General features: G+C 37.2%; 3 protein-coding genes across 17 annotated transcripts in view; 1 reads left to right on the plus strand and 2 right to left on the minus strand.

The window, feature by feature from the left end:
- Positions 1–1685: 1685 nt before the first annotated feature.
- On the plus strand, positions 1686–7655 carry LOC132198948 (cyclin-dependent kinase 2-like). Its single transcript, XM_059623290.1, has 5 exons — positions 1686–2002; positions 5893–6094; positions 6149–6424; positions 6481–6684; positions 6737–7655. The coding sequence occupies exons 1-5, from the start codon at positions 1887–1889 to the stop codon at positions 6854–6856; spliced, it is 918 nt and encodes a 305-aa protein (XP_059479273.1). The 5' UTR covers positions 1686–1886; the 3' UTR covers positions 6857–7655.
- Positions 7235–8597, minus strand: LOC132198949 (glutamic acid-rich protein-like). 2 transcript variants are annotated; one of them, XR_009442061.1, is made up of 4 exons: positions 8519–8597; positions 8272–8343; positions 8041–8213; positions 7235–7984 (listed from the first exon to the last, which is right to left on the minus strand). XR_009442061.1 is itself a non-coding variant. In XM_059623292.1 (4 exons), exons 1-4 carry the CDS (start codon positions 8574–8576, stop codon positions 7679–7681), a joined length of 552 nt encoding a protein of 183 aa, XP_059479275.1. In that variant the 5' UTR covers positions 8577–8591; the 3' UTR covers positions 7235–7678. The 2 variants fall into 2 exon arrangements, 1 of the variants encoding a protein (XP_059479275.1); XM_059623292.1 differs by having other exon boundaries at positions 8098–8213; positions 8519–8591.
- Positions 8598–10960: 2363 nt separating this feature from the next.
- Positions 10961–20570, minus strand: part of LOC132198550 (potassium voltage-gated channel subfamily H member 6) — a 164977-nt gene continuing 155367 nt past the window's right edge. For 6 of the 14 annotated variants that reach the window (XM_059622614.1, XM_059622615.1, XM_059622613.1 and 3 more), the window contains 17 exons: positions 19619–19773; positions 19141–19261; positions 18960–19080; positions 18667–18827; positions 18148–18296; positions 17831–17973; positions 17582–17775; positions 17080–17303; positions 16903–17021; positions 16443–16586; positions 15408–15623; positions 14770–14977; positions 14273–14414; positions 14095–14207; positions 13791–14034; positions 13435–13656; positions 10961–13326 (listed from right to left, as the gene is read on the minus strand). In XM_059622614.1, the coding sequence (XP_059478597.1) occupies positions 13255–13326; positions 13435–13656; positions 13791–14034; positions 14095–14207; positions 14273–14414; positions 14770–14977; positions 15408–15623; positions 16443–16586; positions 16903–17021; positions 17080–17303; positions 17582–17775; positions 17831–17973; positions 18148–18296; positions 18667–18827; positions 18960–19080; positions 19141–19261; positions 19619–19773 (2748 nt within the window). In that variant the 3' untranslated portion in view covers positions 10961–13254. The remainder of the gene's footprint in view (positions 13327–13434; positions 13657–13790; positions 14035–14094; positions 14208–14272; positions 14415–14769; positions 14978–15407; positions 15624–16442; positions 16587–16902; positions 17022–17079; positions 17304–17581; positions 17776–17830; positions 17974–18147; positions 18297–18666; positions 18828–18959; positions 19081–19140; positions 19262–19618; positions 19774–20570) is intronic. The other 8 variants (XM_059622612.1, XM_059622616.1, XM_059622620.1 and 5 more) reach the window with 8 other exon arrangements.

Consider the following 20570-nt stretch of genomic DNA (forward strand, 5'->3'; position numbering starts at 1 on the left):
TGGATTTTTTTGCCAGTGCTGCTAGCGAGAGTGGAGAGTTGCCGCGCTGCCCGGTACTTATGATAAAGCCCCACAACCCTTTTCGATTTAAGGGCAAATATGCGGCCTTTTTGTTTGGCCTGCGTTAAAACGCGGGCGAGCGAGCCGAGCGCGATTTAAAGGCTTTTTGGCTGAGAGAGAGAACGAAAGTCACATGGCACTCGCTGCACGTGAACAAATGAGACTTGTGGCTTTTGTTTGACTGTGTTTTATAGGGTCTGCCTGGAACATCGGGGCTTCACATCAGCGCAGTTAAAGGGATCACTGTGCGCGCTGTCGGCATGGAAAAAGCCTCGCGTGAGCACAAAACCTTCCCTTCGCGCTGTGAATGTTGGCGCAAGAAATGCATCGGCGCGGTCAGAGCACAAGTGCAGATTATTCGCCATGCAGTGTGTGCGCCGATGCAGAAATTGTGATGCTCTCTGAAAAGTCGTAAACGCAAGGATGGAAAAAATGGATGGTGAAAAAAAAACAAGCTAATGCGGATGCAATAGCCATGCCATTTAAATTTAAAGAAACTACAAGACTTGTATGCACTTAAAGTGAAAAAATTGTGAAAGGAAAATTGTTAGGAAACTCTAGAAATGCAGATGAAACAAAGGGATGTAATCAGATAGGGGATGTACGACTTACACAATTTTATATTGATCTCATTAATTATAAGAGCAGTAGTTTTGCAAAATTTACATTTTATGTACCCATATTGAGATAAATCATACGGATTATTTGAAAAAAAAAAAAATAAATAATAATTAACAAAAAGTTTTGCACGATGAAAAACGAGTAACACGCTAAAAGGTTCAAATCGATTGCAAACCCGTAGTTAGATAATTAATTAATTAATAAATTAAAAATAAAATTCAATCAAGCTTCGGCTCAATAAAAATAACTTTTCGTTGCTCGAAATCAAAGTTTTCTAATCAAAAAATTAATTTATCCGTTATTCGCTTTAATGACATTCAATCGTATCTAGATATTTATTTATATTTTGCCTTTGACAAAAATTCTAATAATCACAATTCAGTTGAAAAGAGGAAATAACATCATAAAACTAAAAATTAATACCACATAGCTTTTTTTTTTAAATAAACACTAAAATTATAATTTTTAATTTTTACTTAGTTTTATTATTAATGTGTATTCTTCTCAGTCGAATGTAATTTATTGCTTACTCAATGTGCACAAAAATTTCGTCAATAATAATCGGGCAGTTATTATTATAGCAGAAGCCCTTTTATATGATCACATAATCGTATTATTTTATTTACATGATTATGATGGTCATTTTTTGTGTGGAAAGGTCCAGAAAAACTGCCAGACGTGAAAGAAGTTTTCAATTTAAACCTTTAAAAATTTTTAGCAACTTCAATGCGGAGCAATGAGACTGAAAAAGAAAACACCCAAGATACTTGTGAATGTAAAATATTTTAATTTTTCAATTGGAAAATTATTAGTTAATATTTTCCTCCCCAGGTGGCAGGTGCGATCAGGTGCACCTTGTTCGTTTTCGCTCGTTTTAGTTGAAGGTCATCCGGCAGGCGGCACCACCCGCTAGTAAACAAGTAACGCGGCAAGTGCAAACCCAAAATCGTCTCGAATCAGAATCGATCTTGCGTGTTTCAACGTGTTCGGAGCGATAAAAATCGTTGCGAATCGAGTTGGCAGCGTCGTGGCGCTACTTTCTTGGCGGCAATCTGGCGTCCGGTGCGATTGTTGCACATGTTTTTCCTTCCCGCGCAGACATGTGACGCGCCGTCGGTGCCGACTTTGCCGAATTGCGACGCCGAACCGAGCGACTCGTCGGCCGACTTGGCCCTGGAGATGTAGCCGAGAGTCTCGCGCCTGCAATGGAAAAGTTCCAGAAGATCGAGAAAATCGGCGAGGGCACGTACGGCGTGGTCTACAAGGCCCGCAATGTGGAGACCAACGAGTTCGTCGCCCTCAAGAAAATCACCCTCGAGCCGTGAGTTTCAATTTTGTTTTCGCATGAAATTCTTTTCTTGGTTGACTGCTTTTTCTCCGGGTGGAATTCACTGCTCTAAAACTGGGCCCGTTTGGGCTGCGAGGCGTCCTGAAATTTTGGCGGGACTTTTGACCACACCTTTGTTTGGCGAGGAAATTTACCTTTTGGAACCGAAATTGGGCTGTTAATGGAGATAAAAACTTTGAATCGTAGAGAGAGGATATTTTCTCATAAATTTTCCTAAAAATTCAGGTACTTAAATTTGAAGTAAATTTGTGTTAAAATTTGTATAATTTTTCAAGTAATCTGCTTAGGAATGAAAGGACTTCAGCGAATGGAATCTGGCTGCGGGTGCGGTACCTGGGGATGTGATTTGCTGAATTCCAGTGTCATATCACATTCCCAGTATCCGTCATCCTTGGCCATCCTCCTGCAAAAGGCAACGGAATGCAGAAGAGAGCGATCGACCTTGGCATCGGCAGGCGCGGGCACTCCTGGTTGGGACCTGTTGAGATCGATTCATATCACAATCAGGAGTTCCTTCACCTTCCGACTGCACTTTCAGGCCTGTGAAGAAGAATAATTTCCAGACCGATCCACGGAATATTAAATATTTGAATAAATAAACCCTCCGAGGAAAGCCAAGTTCAATTCAAACATCATGAATTTTTTTCAATAAGTGTTTTAAAAGTTAAATCAAGCCCGTTTGAATAATAAACTTCCAGTTTTGATTTTGGCCTAATTTTAGAAGGAAAAAATGTTTTTTTTTGTGAGAGTGGTTGCCGCATAATCTCTAGTGATTTGCTGCTCCATTGACATATCACATTGATTATGTGGTAACCAAATTCACAATTTCGTCAAAATTGTCAATATTGTAGAATTAATTTCACTGTCAATTTAAACAAATTTAAAAAAAATTAATCTGTTGAAAAGTGTGCAGATTTTACAATTTAAAATAATTTTTCATCAAAGTGACTCAAAATTTTAACTAAGGCTTACTTAAAAAAAAAAATACAATTAAACGAATTATTTTAATTAAATTAAAGTTTTTTTTTTGTAACTATCAATTATTGCTCTAAGTAGACCCTGTGTATTTAAAATTTTGCATTGATTATTATAGAAAATTTTGCATGATTATTGGAAAAGTTGATTTTTTTGAATTTTTATTTAAATATTTAGAATATTTTTTTTAAATGTATTTTGCGTAGTTTTAATATTTTAATGTAAAAGTAATTCTACTAGTGCATCCTGTCTTTTTGGTAGGCTGTTAGTTGTAGGAACTTCAATACCGTGGTATGTCCAAGTCTCGCCATATCACGGATGGAGTTCCAACACCTCGCATGCTGACACTCTGTTTTTTCGGTGTTTTGTTTCGTAGCTAGTGGTGTTGGACGTAGGAACTCCTGTACCGTGGTATGGTCCATCAAAACCGCATATCACAGTTGGAGTTCCTTCCTTCCAGCACCGTCGCTCTCTTACCCCCCAGCCGAGAATGAGGAAAGAAAGGGAGAAAAAACTTAACAAAAAAATCAAAACTCGCTTGTTGTTGATGTCTATTTCCGTCTCGGCCCATCTGTGGAAGAAATGGATGTTTGCATTTTGTATCTTTTGACTTGTTTGTTTTTTCTGTCATGCGTAGAAAACTTTTATCTATTTTATCGAATATTTGAAATTAATTTTTAAGTTGGATAAAAAATATTTTGCATGATACTTTAAAGTGATATTTTAGTAATTTTTCCACAACTGTATTATCTTTTTATATCTTAAGTTGGATTTGAAACTGAAAACGATTTTGTCAAAAATCATAAAAGATTATACAAGTCTGTATATTTTTTTTGAAAATTATTTTAGGTATAAAATCTTTTTAGAATTGCTATCTAATTTGTGAATTAACCGTAATTTAAAATATTTTGAGGCATAATTTATATTAAAAATCACCCCTATATTTTTTAACATTAAATTGCTGTTTTCGCTCGGGCCGCCGATGTGAATATGGGCTAAATTTGTCTCGTTCGGTGGTCCATGTGCTCGCTTGGCTGCTGGAGACTCTGAGCAAATCTGCCTCCCAGGCACAGGAAGCGGCTTATCTCGCCGTGGCAGCGCGCGTTTGGGCGGCAAAAGTCATGACGTCAGCGGCGAACCGGCGGCCCCTGGTCCGGGGAGGCGGCAGTCCTGCGCAGAGGGGTGGCCCTTTTCCCGCCAAACGCTGATGCTGTGTTTACATGCCAGGTGACTCTGGCGCGCGCGCGATTATCGATGTTTATTTTCATCCCCCAGTGCAAGCGAGTGAGGTCGAGGGATGTTTCGGAGGGAAATGGCGTTCCGGAATCCCGCCGCCTGGCGTGCCCCCCGCGGGGTCCGACTCGGGGGCCCCGCGCCTCGGAGGGGCCCACGGACCCCGTCGGGCCTCCTCGTCGCCGCTGACAACCCCCTCGGAGCATCGATCCGTTTGTTTTCTTTGTTTGGCCTTGCTGCATGTCTCTCCGCATTTCCGTTCAAATTCGCCACAATTCCGACGAGCGATTTTGAGTTTGAACTCGAATTCGGGTTTTGGGCCTGTTTTTGAAAGGCGCCTAGGCAGGGGGGCGCTCGTGCTTGCGTTTCTGGCCGATTTGGCGCCGACACTTGGGCTGATTAACACGGACCGAGCTGGGGATTTTTTGTTGCTATGCAACCCTCTCGCTCCTCACTTCTCGTCTCTGAATGTACTTGAAAACATCAAAGGGTGCTGTTTTGCTTGCTTTTTAACCTGCTCTGGGTGAAAAGAAAGAAAGAGAGAAAAAAACTGCCTCTGCTTTTTCAGCCTGAATTTTTCATTCGGCTGCTTTTACAATTATTTAGGCGAGTCGCGCGCAACTAGACTATCTGTTGATCTAGGATTTCATAGATTTTTTTTCTAACAATCGATTTGCATTATATTACTGCTTTTTAAAGAGAATTTTAACTGTAATTTGCATGATGCTTTAGAATATTTTTAAATTTTTACTAAAAACTTGTTAATTCATCAATAATTGCACTTTGTAAGATTTAAGAAGGCTGTTGTGTTAAAAATGCTGTTGTATTAAAAAAATTTGCATCTTGCTTTTATGTTAAGAGTTTTTCAATTCAAAATTTATGTAAAATCTTTAATTAATTAAAAAAAAATATTAAAATTTTAATTATTTTGAAAAATGCTACTTTTCCATACATATTTTGTTAATCAAATTAAAATGTCTGTTTTACATCATATTTGTGTACCTTGTCGATGTGACAATTAGTCTGGATGGATATGAATTTTATTGCGAGAAGTTTCGATCGGATGTGAATTATTATTTTAGGTGACGAAAATTCGTTTCTCACTTTGAAATTTGTGCTTGTGCGCTGATGTACTGTCATGGCTTACACTACTACTTCTGCTACCTTCTGCTCTGACTGGACCAGTTATTAACAACTTTACTAATAAAAATAATAAAAAACTAACAAAAGAAACTAACTTGGTGGTGTGCATGAATTGCGAAGAGGCCTCGAGAGTGTCACTCGCGTGGGCTCCGTGGCATCGCTGAATCGGATGGTGCATGCGTTGCAAGTGGCCGTGGCCGTAGCACCACACGATTCAGCTTAGCCCCTGGCCCCCTCTCTACTAACCAATCGCCGACCTATCTCTTTTCTCTGGGAAATTTACTGCAGAAAAAATGCTGTGTTGCTTGTCTTGCTTGGTGCTGTTTCAGTGACAAGGCTTTTTAACTCGTTAGTTAAAAAAAAGATGTAACTAAATTGTTTTTAGAATTATTTACAAATGTTTGTATGAAATAGTATGTATTTTTTTCTGGGAGAAAAAGCAGTCAACTCGAACCTTCTGAAAATTATATTTTGAAATTTCAAACTCACTAATTATCTGATCTTGCCTTTAGGACTAGTGAAGGCGTTCCGAGCACAACGATCAGAGAAATCGCCCTTCTCAAAGGACTGAAGCACGTCAATATTGTGAATCTGATGGACATACTGCACGTCCCCTCCACGAAGAAGTTGTTCATGGTGTTTGAATTCTTGGACATGGATTTGAAGAAGTTCCTTGACAACGTCCAAAAAGCACTGCCCATCGACGTTGTTCGGGTTAGTTAATTTAGTACCAGTTTTTGAGTAAATTCCAAATTTGTTTCCTTTCAGAGTTTTGTCAGCCAAATGGTCGACGGCATTGCATACTGCCACAGCAACAGGATTCTTCACCGAGACTTGAAACCGCAGAACATTCTAATCGACATGACCAAGGGAGTGGTCAAGCTGGCCGATTTTGGTTTGGCCCGAGCCTTCGTGATGCCATTTAAAAATTACACGCACGAAGTGGTCACACTTTGGTACAGGGCGCCTGAAATCCTGCTTGGCTCGAGATACTATTCCTGCAGTGTGGATGTTTGGAGCATCGGCTGCATCTTTGCCGAGCTGGTTTGTAAAAATAAAACAATGTTAGTCTGATTATAATCTTTTTTTTTTCAAATCAGCTTCAACGGAAAGCATTTTTCCCTGGTGACTCGGAAATCGACCAGCTCTTCAGGATTTTCCGCACACTCGGTACACCTGATGATAATATTTGGCCTGGTGTGACAAAACTTCCTGACTTCAAACCCATGTTCCCCAAGTGGGAGAGGAATAGCTTGAGAAAAGTATTGCCCGAGATGCCAGATGAGGCCATGGACTTATTCCTGGTAAAGATTTTCTATTCAACTTGAGCGTTTTAATTATTAATTCCTCTTTCAGGGCATAATGGCTTATGATCCTGATAAGCGCATGACGGCAGTTGAGGCCTCGCAACACCCTTGGCTACACAAGGCCAAAATTGTGGTGCCCCCGCCTATACGAGATCCTTTCAAACGATAAGGAACAAAAAGCCTCCTCCAAAACTTATTTGAATTCGTAGCAAAAACTATGATAATTTTTCTTCCCTGTGATACATTTCAATGGTAGAGCTTGACCGAGGTAATATCAATCCTCTCCTATCTAAAAACAAAATCCAGACTCGATTCTCCTTCATTTTTATGCTTGAAATATGTTGGAGATTTTTAGGTATTTTTCGTCTAGCAATCCAATAGAGTTCAGATTCTATTTCTATCCTGCTCAGATTTGTAGAGGATTAATTTGGTTTAAAAGATGTCACAGTTGAAATGGTGTGCCCTGTCTTGCACACCAGCTTTATTATTACTACAGACTAGGCGTTGAAGAAATTAATTCCATAGCGTATTAAGAGCTCTTTTGTAAATAATTTAGCTTTTCTTTTAAATGCAGGCTTATTTCTCTAAAGGGGTTGGTCTAACTTACTATAAGGAACGTGTTAAAGAGTAAATTTGTCTTAAGCGTTGTGAGATTTTAGCCATTTATGAGTAATAGTCATTCTATTCACTGCCACTTAAAAATCTCTGTAAATGGCATTAATTGAGAAAATTATTGAATATTCGGTGTTAAAAAATAAACAAAGTGCCTTATATTGATATGATGTACAACATTCCGTTCATTTCTTGAAATAAAAACCACTTTTTGAAATGAAATGATACAAAATCGTTTGTGCCAACAACGGGCTAATTATTATTTCCCCACTCTTGTGATTTCCACGATCATTAGTGTCAAACTTATATTTTTATTAATAAATATAAATGCCAAGTGAACACTTGTTTAAATAAAACATCAATTTGTCTTATTAAAAGGTCAAGAATCGTCAGGATCTCCTTCGCTGTCATCATCACTACTTTGATTGCTATCGTCCGTCGGAGATTCGCTGTCGTCCTCCTCAGTCTGGTTGTCGTCCTCTTCAAGTTCGTCACTGTCCTCGCTGCTGTTGTCTGCACTTTGGGTGCCATTACGACCAGCAGCTGCACCACCCTTGAGTCTCTTTTTTTGTTTGTGCCGGTGCTTTTTGAAAAGCAGTTTCAGTTTTGCAGCGGCCAGGTCTTCTCTCATTTTCCTTAATTGCCACAGAGGCAGACATTGAACTATTCTGCTCTCCACAAGAAACTAAAGGAGGAAAATATCAATGGCCGCTCTTGTAAATAATAATGAACAGAGTAAACCTAATTCTATTGATTTTGAGGGCGCTTTTTAAATAACTGTTGGAATAATTCTTTAACCTGCTGTATTCTCTGTTCAGTTTGGTTTTGGCTTTGCTCTAAAATTCGCAGTTTGTACAACTTGTTAGCTCGATGTATTCTTCTGTAGGACAAAGGAGGACTGTCGTCAGCCCTTTCTGAAATATTTTTTTAAATCAATGATTAGATGGGAATTGTAAGACTTAAAATTAGCACCTTCATTTTCCAGTGTGGCTATGAGCTGCCTTGTAACTTCTGATGGCCGAAAAGTGCTCCTTGACTTGGAGGCTAACAAAATTCAAATTAGCATTCTACTTGCCTATTAAAAATTTTTTTTCGATTAAAGAAAAGGAGCTTGTTTTTCAATTGAATTTACTAACTTCTCTCAAATAAGCATATTTTTAAAAATTTTATCCCAAAATTATGGAAAAATTTTTTTAAGTGTATATCAAATGCAACTCACCAAGAGAGAGAAAAATGAACACCAGGATGGCTATCTTTAGGCCCGTGCGTTGCATCATCACTGAAGAGCGCTTGTAAAGCGTTTAAATGTCATTCACAAATTGGGGCACGCACCGTCAGCAAAGTGCGTAAAAGATCTGAATGAAATGTCTGCTGACGCAGGTCAATTATTATTTACAAAACGCAATTTCCTATCTAGTTAAAATTTAAACTAAAATTGTTTTCTACTTTCATTGTCAAAAACCAACCAACTGAATTTCTTTTCTCAAAATTTTGGTAAAAAAAAAATTATTTTTAATGGAAACACTTTGAGATTTGTGCCAGCGTGTTTATTGCAAAATAATATCATGACAAGTCATATACTGAGAATGATGATGATGCGTTATCATAATAACAATTAGTTGTAGTTCTTGCAGAAGTTGTTTCCTTTTTTACATAAGCATTCATTTTTATTTATAATCGAACAAAGCCTTTCGCACGCACAGTATATATTTTTCCGCGATAGCATCATAATTTAACGTTTGTCCTCTATTTACACGTCACAAACAAAATCACCAACTGTAAAAATCACAGAAAAAGAATGTTTTTACATAAAGTGTGTTTCGTTTTATTCTTCCTTTTATTTTAAATTCACATCAACCGACTTCAACGGAGAAAATTTCAACGTCCCAGATATGCGATTTTATTTTTTTGGATGACACCGAAAGCCGCTTCTTAGTTAAATTTCCTTGGCTCTTACGCATGCGATAATCGATAATGACAATCAACACCATATTTTGTTTGTTTTACTTCTGCTAGACATTACAGTAGCTTTCGTAATATTTTTAACCAGTTCGAAAAAGAGCAAAATTGGCCGAAAACATTGATATGAGAAGTTATATTATGTATGGTCAGTAATAACTCTTTTTGTTCACAGTTGTTTATTTTCCACAACAATATTCTCTGGCGATTTGTTGCTGGATATTTTCTTTTTACATTTTCATCAGTCTTATGATGAGTTTTGCAGCTTCTTTGAATACGTCACAATACAACATAAATAATACAATCAATAATCTTGCAGTGAAAAAATTCAATGAGTGCTGAGTTTGATTTTTTCGTCGGGCACAACACGCTGCAAAAGCCTTTTTGCGAGTAAAAATCCACAATCAAAAAAGCTATAACCGTGTGTGTGTATGTGTGTGTGAAAGCACCATTTTCGAAAATAAAAATCAACAACGCGTGGTTTATAACAATAATAATGTCCCACAGTTTTTCTTCCTCATTTTTTTGTTGCATTAAATTCATAAATAGTTAATTATATGATTTTCATCATTCTGTCTTTCATGCGAGGGCCTTAACTCTTTATCAGCAGCTAACTCTTACAGTTTAGATCTAGGTTTTTATAAATTTATAACTCGCATTAGCTATGAAGGGTGCTTGAAAAAATTGTAATGCAGCAATAATTCCGATGCCAAAACCGCTTTTTTTATACACCAACACTTTGCTTCCCACCTCAGCCGAAAACTGATCTTAATAGTTTAGAACAATTTTAAATGTATATTCAAATTTTACCTTTGCTCTAAGTGTCCCCAAAAGCTAACTAGAGAGGGTATTTGAACTACGAATCTTTCTCTCTAACGCATAAAAAAGTTTTCTATTCTCATCAGTTGATCGGCTAAATCTAGAATTCTTTCTTTAATTTAATTGAAATGGTTTTAAAATCATGCTGCTCATCAATAAGAGGGTTCTTCAAACAATTTCTAATTATATTTCTGCTTTGATTTTTTTTAAGACTTAAACTCGCGCGCACTTTCTTTTAATGATTTTGCGAATCCGGTGCGTGGTAAAAATGGCTGCAGCCAGGTACAGTTTGGCGTGAATTGTTCTCATCGTTAAATTTACCATTTTGTAAAAAAATTTCCGTCTCGTTGTGTTCCCATATCTGACGTCTCATTCAAAATAAGGGAAATATTTATAATTAAAACTGTAATTGTCAAAATTTAAACGTAATCCGTAAAAATTCACAAAAATTTTGTATTCTCTGCAATAGAGACACGTTTTTATCACGATAGGCTCCTGGGTATTGCGAAAAATCAAATCCAATAAATACTGCTTCCCTCCCTCTTAAATAATAAGTTAATTTTTAACTACATTTTAATACTCTCAGTAATGTTTTTCGATCACAGCAGTAAAGATCCAATTAAATCATCTCGTGTATTTTGGAACATTTTGTGAGACAGAATTCAAAATCCACTCGCATTTTAAGTTTTAATTTGCTCATTAAAAGTTAACACCATTTGAATGTTTATCAAAATTTTAATTTTTCGGGAATACATTTACTTTGTTTTGAGAGAGAGAAAAGAGCGAGAAACGCCTCTAGACTGTTTAATACAAAATTTTATTCAAAGGCCGCTCATTTTTGAAAAATTTATTTTACCGTGTTTTTACAATTTTATTCCAGATATGATCGTTTTTTTTTTAACGTTCAAATTTTATCAATCAATTTTTGGTCGTGTTGAAAGAGAAGCTTTTTTTACTTTTTAAAGCTGGGTTTGTGTGGCATTTTTTATGTGAGTGTGATTCAAAAAAATTAACTTCCATAAATCGAGTACCCCAATTTGTGTCTGTTAACCCTTCTTTGCACACGCTTATTCTTCTGTCCGAAAAAATATTTTAGCGAAATTCGCTTTTCTAATTTCGCTGCTCGAGGGAGAAGACGATTTATTTTTCGTTATATCAAAGTAGTAGTAGAAGTAGTGCTTTGTGTTGGATTAAGTAATTAATTGTTGGCCCTATTTTTTGTTACAGTTTTTCACAACCGTATTATAAAGTTATTAAATATTAAATTACTCGTAATAACACTAGAACTCGCTCACTTTTGCTATAATCTCACCACAGTTCCCCACCTGCGACGTGTGTGTTTGTGTGGCTAAAACGCACTTAATTCATTCTAGTCACTGACCTTTCTTCTGCTAAACTTTAATAAATATATATAATTATGTACCTGAGAGAGTAACTATCAATCAACCATACAAAACTGCTTCGCGTTCAATTTACATAACCAGAGGAGAGTAACACAGTATTAAAAAAAAACACAAGAAACCTGTTTCCATATTTCCGTCCCTCGACTCTACATTCACATTATAATCGTTTGTTTGTCACCAAAAGTACATGATCAGATTTTTTTTCCTGTTATTATTGGTGAAGCGCCAAACTTAGAATTCTGCAAGCTTTTGTTTTTCGTTTTAATTGCACAGACCTGTCTTGTCCAAAAGCTCTGCGCCTATATGAAGAATATAATTCTCTTTTGCACTTGATAAAAAACTTGCCTTTGTTGCAACAATATGAGCTTAATACACACAACAGATTTTTTAAGTTTTTATCTATTTTTTTCCGTGTGTTTGCGAACATGCATGCAATGTGTGTTTGTTAATAAACGATGTCTCCACCTACATTTAGATTTGTGTCGATAGTACATAATATTAGATTTCTTTAGACAAGTAGCCGCAGCGGTGCAGAAATGGGATTCTGTTCACTCCGTCACAAACAATCCCCGGCAGGTTCCTAAAATTTTTGATAATTCCAAGCTGCTATAGCAAAACTAGCAACCATTTTCCCACAGGAAGTGAACGTTGCATTTATATATAAAACTTAATTAATTATACATCTAATTTAATTTTTTTATTATTATTTGCGAGAGAAATGTGACTAGACTGAAGCGTTTGCTTTAATTGAATGGCTAGAATTTTTTATATTATATTTTCTTCTATATAAATTATTAAAGCTTGTTACCGCTCTTGTTGTTATTTTTCTTTTTTTACAGAGATCAAATATAGGCAATAACTCTATTACTTAGATTTATCCTTTTTGAGAAAATGGCTGCCAGCTTTTTAATATATCGTTAAAAGTTATTATGCCAATTATCTACTCGTTCTAACTCATGAATGCGCGATTAAATATTTACAGGGGGCACGTGGTCGATAAGTTTTTATGGAAAAAAGTTGAAGTACTGCGATTATTTGGGTGCGTTTGTCAAAGGGGATAATAAACTGTTCAGTGGAAAGAAAGATCTTCGACGGCCAACAAATGATTATTCACACCCTTGCATGTTTGTCTCTTTTTGCTCCTAATAATTGGTAAGAAACATAACAATTGATCCACTCGTCGTTGTGCATTTTTCACATAACAAAGTATTGTAATTTCTCACGATGGGAAGTAAAGACACGCAGTGCCCTTTTACTTAGCAGATTTTTAAGTATCCTTAAACCACGGATGGTGCCTACGAAAGCTTCTAGAACAGTAGCCCAATCAGCTAATTCGAAAGCGTACTGTGATAATTTAGTGCGAATGAGAGAGATGCAGACGCTTTTTCAAAACGCCGCCGCTGCGTACGACAATTTATTTATGTGGGCAAGAAGCGTGAACAGGTCTTGAAAGTAATGCACTTTGAAAGGGTTGAGAAAATGGAAAATTGTAGAAAACACTCCAGAATGGGGAAAACAAACCATTTTTGGCAAGGGTAAATCTGTTGACGCTTCTCTTACATGCGAATTCTCTTCAGCGATTAAAATATTATTAAGATGCTGGGCAAAGAAATAACATTTTAATGCATTGATAAAAGTGCGCTCTACTTGGTTATCATAAATTACGTTTTGTTCCTTTGCTTCATATGGCTGCTGTGTGAGTGTTCGCGAGTGTGCGGTAGGTGCCTTGAATGTTCTCTAACTTCTTCATTTAGTTGCCGAGTTCTGCTTTGCCCTACACGTCAGACGATCGCTTCTTTTGCTGCTCTGCCCAAGGCTTTTCTGTGGAATGTGGACTGTCAGCTCCCTAAAGTGGCCGAAAACAACATCATATTAGATTATTTCTAAAATTAATAAAAAAATTAGAAAAATAAATTAAATGGAAATTATGTTGTAAACTTTATTTTTTTCTGACCTGTGAAACTTGGTCAAGTTCGTCAAGCGACTCGAGGCGCGCGATGGGCGCCTCAGTGGCTGACCTGAACTCCCAAGACTCGGCCTCACTACCCTTGGACTCCTTCGACTCTCTCGAGTCGTGTCTCGGTCTGAGTGGCGTGGTCGTTGAAGAGAGCCAACTGCTGGGAATCTCCTTCAGCTGGAGTGACCCTGCTCGTCTTTTGGTGCCTTTCAAGTGAGCCTGTCAAATATATTTTAATTAATAATTTTAAAAGATTATTGAAATGGTTTAATTTGAAAAAGATAAAATTTATGCTATTGGCAGAGCTTGGCTGTGAAGCAGGTTGCATACTCGAATTTGACAGGGACACTGACCTGCGGTAAGTCAGACGGTTGGGACTGGCTGCGTGAAGGCTGCTGTCCAGTGGGCATGGACAAGCGTTCAGCCACTGCCTGGGGTAAGGACGGACATTTCGGACTGCAACTGCAGCTGCATCTCATATGGCTGGAGCAAGTTGGACCCAGACTGCTGGGGCTGCTGGAAAAGCCGCCGCTGGCGATCGCCCGCTCAGCGTCGTCACCGCTCGGACTTTCCACGCTCCCCTCGACTCCTTCCAGTCTTGGTTTGTTCCGAAAGCGTTCAGTATTTTTGACAGTTTGAATATTTCCAATGGCATACCTGTAAGGCCTTTGGTTGTCGCTTGGGAATGCTTCTTGGTGGGGGGCAATGGGGTGCAGCATAGGAGGTCTGTTGTGTCTTATCGATCGGGAAGTTGTGTAATCGGATGAAGTCTGTCAAAAGTGGATTTGGAGGGGCTGAGCGGGTTTTGCAAATTGAAAAATCAATGCTCTCTCACTTCTCTAAGGTCAGGTCCAAGCGAAGACGCGGACGAGGATGTTTCCCGCCTCAGGGGTGGGGGCATTGGGTGTTGCTGCTGCAGCAGCGAGAGGATCAGCCGCATGTCGCTTCCGACCTGGTGCTCCAAATTGTACAGTTGCCTGCAATTAAACAAAAGAGGACGTTGTTATTTTTAATCATAAAAGAAAACTCGTTCCAAAGCAAAAATGAAAAAAAAAGTATAAAAATAAGTAATGATTGATTAAACTCCTTTGTTATTAGCAACATAAAGGACTATTTTAAATTTATCAATAAAAATGGGCAAGAATTTGAAGTTAGCAGAATTAATTATTATTATTATTATTATCATTATAAGAAGATTTTCTAATTTTATTTCCAGATGGTTAGTAAAATTAATTAAATTATAAACTAAATATTTGTAAATTTATAACTTAAGCTAAGATGTTTTTTTATAAGTCACTTTTGATAATTTAATCAATTTTTTTGTATTCGCACCTGCTGAGCTGATCAATCCTAGCATTGATTTCGTCAACAGGAGGACACGTGCAACTTGTGCCCTGAGGTTGCGGCGAAGGCTCAGGCGTTGCGTACGGCGATGGGGCCAAAAGGTTGGTTTTCTGTGGACTTTCCTTTTTGACGTCCTCGCTGCTCCTCTCGAGGGCGGTTTCCTCGATTTGAGGCACCACTCCCTCCACGCCTGCTGCTGCGACAAACGAACCGGATTGATCAATTTTTGCACTTTCGAAAATCGGCGCAAATCACAGCCATCAAAGTAATCTTGGAAAAATATATTGCATTTGAAATTATTAAAACGTGAAATTTGCAATAATTGTTGAGGGTGCGAGATTTAAGTAAAATCAAAGTGGCTCGTGTGAAAACTTTTGAGACATTCACACTAGGATGATGTTTAAAAATATGTTGAGGTGATATAATATGTGATAGGTTTAAACTTTTTCTGAACGATTCCGATTTGGAATTGGCAACGAGAGAAGTAATCAAGATCAACACCAAAAAACGTCTCTCTGGAGATGAGGTCGCAGAACAAATAGAAAATAAGCGGGTAAAGGTTAATAATATAATTTTTTGGTCAAAAAGGAAACACTCAAATTGATTATGTACATCTAGCCACCTACTTGATGTGTTAGTTAGTAAAGGAGGTTCCTGCTTTTTTAAGCAACGGACAGAAACTGCTAGAGTGCCATGCTTAGATTTGCAAAAATCCAAAGCGACTACAGAGTCCTGCGGCGATGTTGGTGGTGTCGAAGTTGCTTGCTGAGTCTTAGAGCAAGAAGAAGTAGTGACGGTGGTGGCTGAGGTGGTTAAAGGTTTCTGCTTTCTCATCCACATACCTACATTGGACATAAAAGCCAACAGTACCAGGGTTAAACTCGCACTCTACTCGTTTCGCTCGCGATTCTCAGCACACTCACACGTACACACCAATACAGAGAAAATTAGTCGCAAACTGTGCAGAAACACACACCAAATATGGGAGAAGTTTTTTTTCGATTCGATCAAATAGGGCAGTCGCTTTCGTTCGAAGCCAGAATTTAGATATTGCAAAGCGAATTAATTCTCCGAGCCCAATAATTTCAGCCTGTTTAGCAAAATAAGCAAGGGTGCACTTATGTGTTTGAATTAGAGTGTTCGATGGGAGGGTCAAAAAAAGAGCGGGATAAAAATTTTATGTATGTAAACTTGTAATGCATGCCCATGACTTTAATTTCGGTTAGGAAAAAGATAAAATTGCTACCGTAAAACACTCCGATAAAAGCAAAATGATTCATATTATTTAAAGACCCACACAAGTATTTTTTTTTAAATACATTAACTTCACCTTTTCCCACCAGATATGAATTTTAAACCTTGAGGGAAGTTTTCGCAAAACTCAAGGGTGCAAATGTTTTGATCAAGGATTTTTGATAGATAAAATTTGTTTAAATTAAACAATCAAGCAACTAACAAATTTTAAGTTAAAAAATATTGAACATCAATCTAGAGTTTGTACCACATTGAAGCGCAGGTAAGAGGATTATCAAGAGAGACGGGTCAGATATAGAATAAATCGAATTAATATTGAGCCTCCAGATAACTTTTGAAATGAATTCGTTGAGAATTTTATCATTTTATGGGCAGAGATTTTTGTGCGGTGCTTGTGAGGTGCTTACCGTAGTCTTTATCATCACAAATAGCAAGAATGCATCCATGCTCGTCTTGCTCGCGCAATCGTTGGTGGTGTTCAGTGCTGTGACTGCTGTTGCTTTTATGCATACGGAGGTCTGTGAAGCTCCTTTTCAATTGGTTGAGCATGCCTGCATTCGCGACCACAAAGGAATGAGACAAACCAAAGCAAATAATCAAAAATCGAGGGAAATTCAAAAATATACAACAAAAAACCTCTGCAATCAGTTTGCGGTTAAAAGATGAAAAATGTACTATCGCTGCACTTTTTTATATATATTTCAGGCAAAAATATACGAATGAAAAATTCCACAAGCAGGATGCACTAAAAACTGTTGGTGAATTACATTAAAAAAAAAAAACTATTGCATTCGATTTTATATTTTATGTCTGGTGGAAATGTTTTGGAGTTTTGTCTTGTTTCTCTTTTTGTATGGGGCGGCGTACCTGACAAGGAGTTGAGAGCTGAAGATTTCGCTTCATCTTTGAATTCCAAATTGAGAGGAGTGACGTCACGACCCGCTTTGTCCGGCGAGAGCTCCAGTATGCCGTGTCCAGACTTATCACTGCAAAGGAAATTTTCTCATTATTTTTTTCCATCTGACCAATCTTTGGAAAACAAACAATTCTGAATGTTCTTCACTGGAATCCTCATCGTCCTGGCGCTGTTCCCTCAGGTCGGCCACGGTGTAGGCGCCGGAACCGGTGCTCGCCTGGGTGGTTCTTCTCTTCTTTGGCAATTTGTACGCAGCCTTTCTCACATCAGAGTCTCTGTCTTGCGAGTTTGACCTCGAGGCTAAGGGTGGTCGCCGACGAGCAACCAGGGGGTCCACGCCTGCCAATTCCTCCTAAAAAGCGTAGTAATTATTAAAATATGTAGATATTTTGAAATTTTAATTAAAAAAATTAAAAATCATCAGCAACAAATGAAATAAAAAAATTATTATTTAAAATTTTCTAGATTTAAAGCCTATTTCAATTGCTATTAAGTATTAAATGGAAATAGAAAAATTCAGAAACTTTCAAAATTAATATTTTACCAATCCTTTGAACTGTCTAGCTACATATATTTGATTGAGAATTTTAAAAAAATTTCAGACTACAAAAAATTTGATCTTTTCCTTACATCTCTCATGTTGAAGGTAATTTCGAGGTTGGTGGTGAAGGATTCGTGAAACTCGGGGTACAGATCCAACACGTCGAGCAGGTCATCACGGTGTATTTTATGCAGATCACAGTATGTCAGAGCCCGGACGTTGCACGAGGACTTGCCTAGGGTGGGGTGAGCGCACGGGTTCTCTCCAAAAATGTCGTCTTTTCCTGTTTTCATTCGCGCTTGAGCATTTCGCAAACTCAAACCAAAGCAAAAGTTTACCTAGGATGGCCATGACAATGTCGTCCTTGAGGATTTCTATCGAGCCACGCGATATGAAATGCAAGGACGTCAACACATCGCCTCGATGGACCAAAGTATCACCCGGCGGCGCGTGGGTTGTTTTGAATTTCATAGATAATGCCCTGTCGAGACAAAGATAATTAGACGAGAAAATGCCGAGTCAGCGCCGTTGACTCTGGGGTCAGGGGTAAATAAATTGCGCGGCCGAAATTTGAATGACAAAGGGACCCTTTGTTCACGCGAACTGGGTCAGCGAAAATCAAACTGTGCACAATTTTCAAGTCAAAATTGCATACCTCAGGCAGCCTGGTGATGCCCCACTAAATGCAGAGCAGGTGTTGAGCAAATTTCTATTGAGATGCAAACAAATGTCTGCTTGCAGACACTCGGGGAATCCCTTGAGGACACTGTTCATGTCTATGCCGTTTGTGTACGTCCACGCATGCTGCAAGAACAAAATTATTTAGAAAAATTGATTAAATTATTTTCTTTAAAAAAAGCTCTTATAAATGAAACAAAATAATATCCAAATCACTGGGAAAGTTGCAAACAATTTTTAGAAAATAATCTCGGCTTATTTTGGATTCTAATTTGAAGTAAAATAAATATTTCAAAAATACTCTTTCAAGATTTATAATAAATTTATTAATACTAAAAATAGTAAATGCTATCATTTATAAAAATAAATTAAAGGTTTTTAATAAATTTAAAAAAAAATATGAAACTAATAAAAAGCTGTTTTGTGAATAATAAATTTATCAACATATTATTTTTGTTCCATTTAATCATTTCTTATTTTCGTAAGTAAAATTTACCTGAAAATACTCTTCTAACCTCTGTCTTAATGGATTTGGAATTTGGTGGAAACGAATAAACTCTCTCACTCTCAACATTTGTGTGTGGTACCTCGCAGTACCGGAATAAAGTCTTTGAATTATCGCTGATACATTACCAAATATACTGGCGTACATAAGTGCTGCAAAACGAAAATCAGGTCAGTGAAACATTATTTGATGAAATATAAATGTCGTATTTTCTGTTTCAAGGAAACTTTTATATTCCTTTTCATCTGATGAGCATTTTTTATGTCAATGAAAATGAAACTCACATCCCACAAGCATCACACAAATGGTAAAAATTTTCTCTGCATCCGTGTTGGGCGCTACGTTGCCGAACCCTACCGACGTCAGACTACTAAACGTAAAATACAACGCTGTGATGTAACGAGACTGAAACAAAACAGAGAAAGGGGTAATTTCAAGGGTGACGCTTTTGCAATCCGGGTGTACCTTTATCGAAGGCCCGCCAGTGTTGTTGGGGTAGTAAAATTGGTGAGTATCGTTTGCTAAGAGATCCAACCACCCTACTTTACTTTTTAAGAGAGGCCGCTCTGCATTGCCTATTGCATACCTAAAAGCAAAAAAGTAAATTAATAAATGGAATGTGGAAGATGTTTAACAGCACTTTAATCCAAACGTACTTATTTTTCTGGGAAAAAATCTTTAGGAGAGATTTTATTAAGATAAAAATAAAAATTAATAATTCTGAGAAAAAGTATTGGAAAAAATACGAAATTCTTCAGAAATTTTGGAAATTCTAAATTTTAATTTTACACAAGATCAAAACGAACTAATTTTTTTTAAATTGTTGGAATTTGCCACAAAAACTTCATTAAAAATTAAGAATCTAAACATTTAGAAAGAAGAAAATAATATTTAAAGTGCCAATTTTTATGATTAAACTTTTTTCATTTGATTGTTTGCGTACCAAATGCAGGCGAGCCAGTGTGCGATGAGAGCAAAAGTGGCCATGAGGAGCAAAAGGACTGCGGCGCCGTACTCGGAGTATCTGTCAATTTTTCGAGCGACTCGCACAAGCCGGAGCAGTCTGGCAGTCTTGAGGAGCCCAATCAGCGTGGTGGTCTGCAAAAACAAGCAACTTTTACTCCCGAGTGCCCGTCCAATTTCGCGCCTCTCAGTCAGTAAGCAGATGTGTGTGCGAAGAAGTGTTTGAGTGCTACTCCTGCACTTTGTTTTCCCTCACTCAACAGCCGTCACGCGCCGATTCGAAAAAAGGGCCAACGCCGATTGAAGCTCAAAGAGAGCAACTCTATTTTCAATGCAGTTTCTTTGAACCCGCTCTTCAGTAGTGAATTTTAAAGCCTCACTCTACAGAGACTAAAATTTAAAAACATATTCCATTGACGCATCATCTTTTTAAAAGTATTTTTTTACAATTACCACTAATCTTCAGTGACCGGTTTAGTCAGAATTTTAGAAATGATGATAAATATTCAAAAATTGTCTCATTAACAAATACAATACAACAATTTATAGAAAATGGGATTGACATTTAAGAAAAAGGTAAAAGCAAATTTGTAAATCTGATTTTTTTTAACAGATTAAAGTCAGCTTTCAAATAAATACTACATTAATTTAAAATGCAAATCAAATGTATAAAAATACATATTTTAAATACTTACGATTTAATTATAATAAAATAAATTAAATATTTTTAATGAAAATGTTCCTGACGACAAATGCTGATTAATCTTTTCAATTAATTGATGCTCATAATATATTCTAATTTAATGATATGAACAAAATTAAAGTTGAATTTAACCCAGTCAATTAGTACAGGTTGTGCTGAAGACAGAAAATAATTAAAGGAGAAAATTGTATTTCAAGATTGGCGACTTTAATAAAAATGAAATTTTTAA

This window comes from Neocloeon triangulifer, unplaced genomic scaffold (assembly GCF_031216515.1).
Source record: "Neocloeon triangulifer isolate White Clay Creek 2 clone unplaced genomic scaffold, ASM3121651v1 ptg000013l, whole genome shotgun sequence".
Taxonomy (NCBI): Eukaryota; Metazoa; Arthropoda; class Insecta; order Ephemeroptera; family Baetidae; genus Neocloeon; species Neocloeon triangulifer.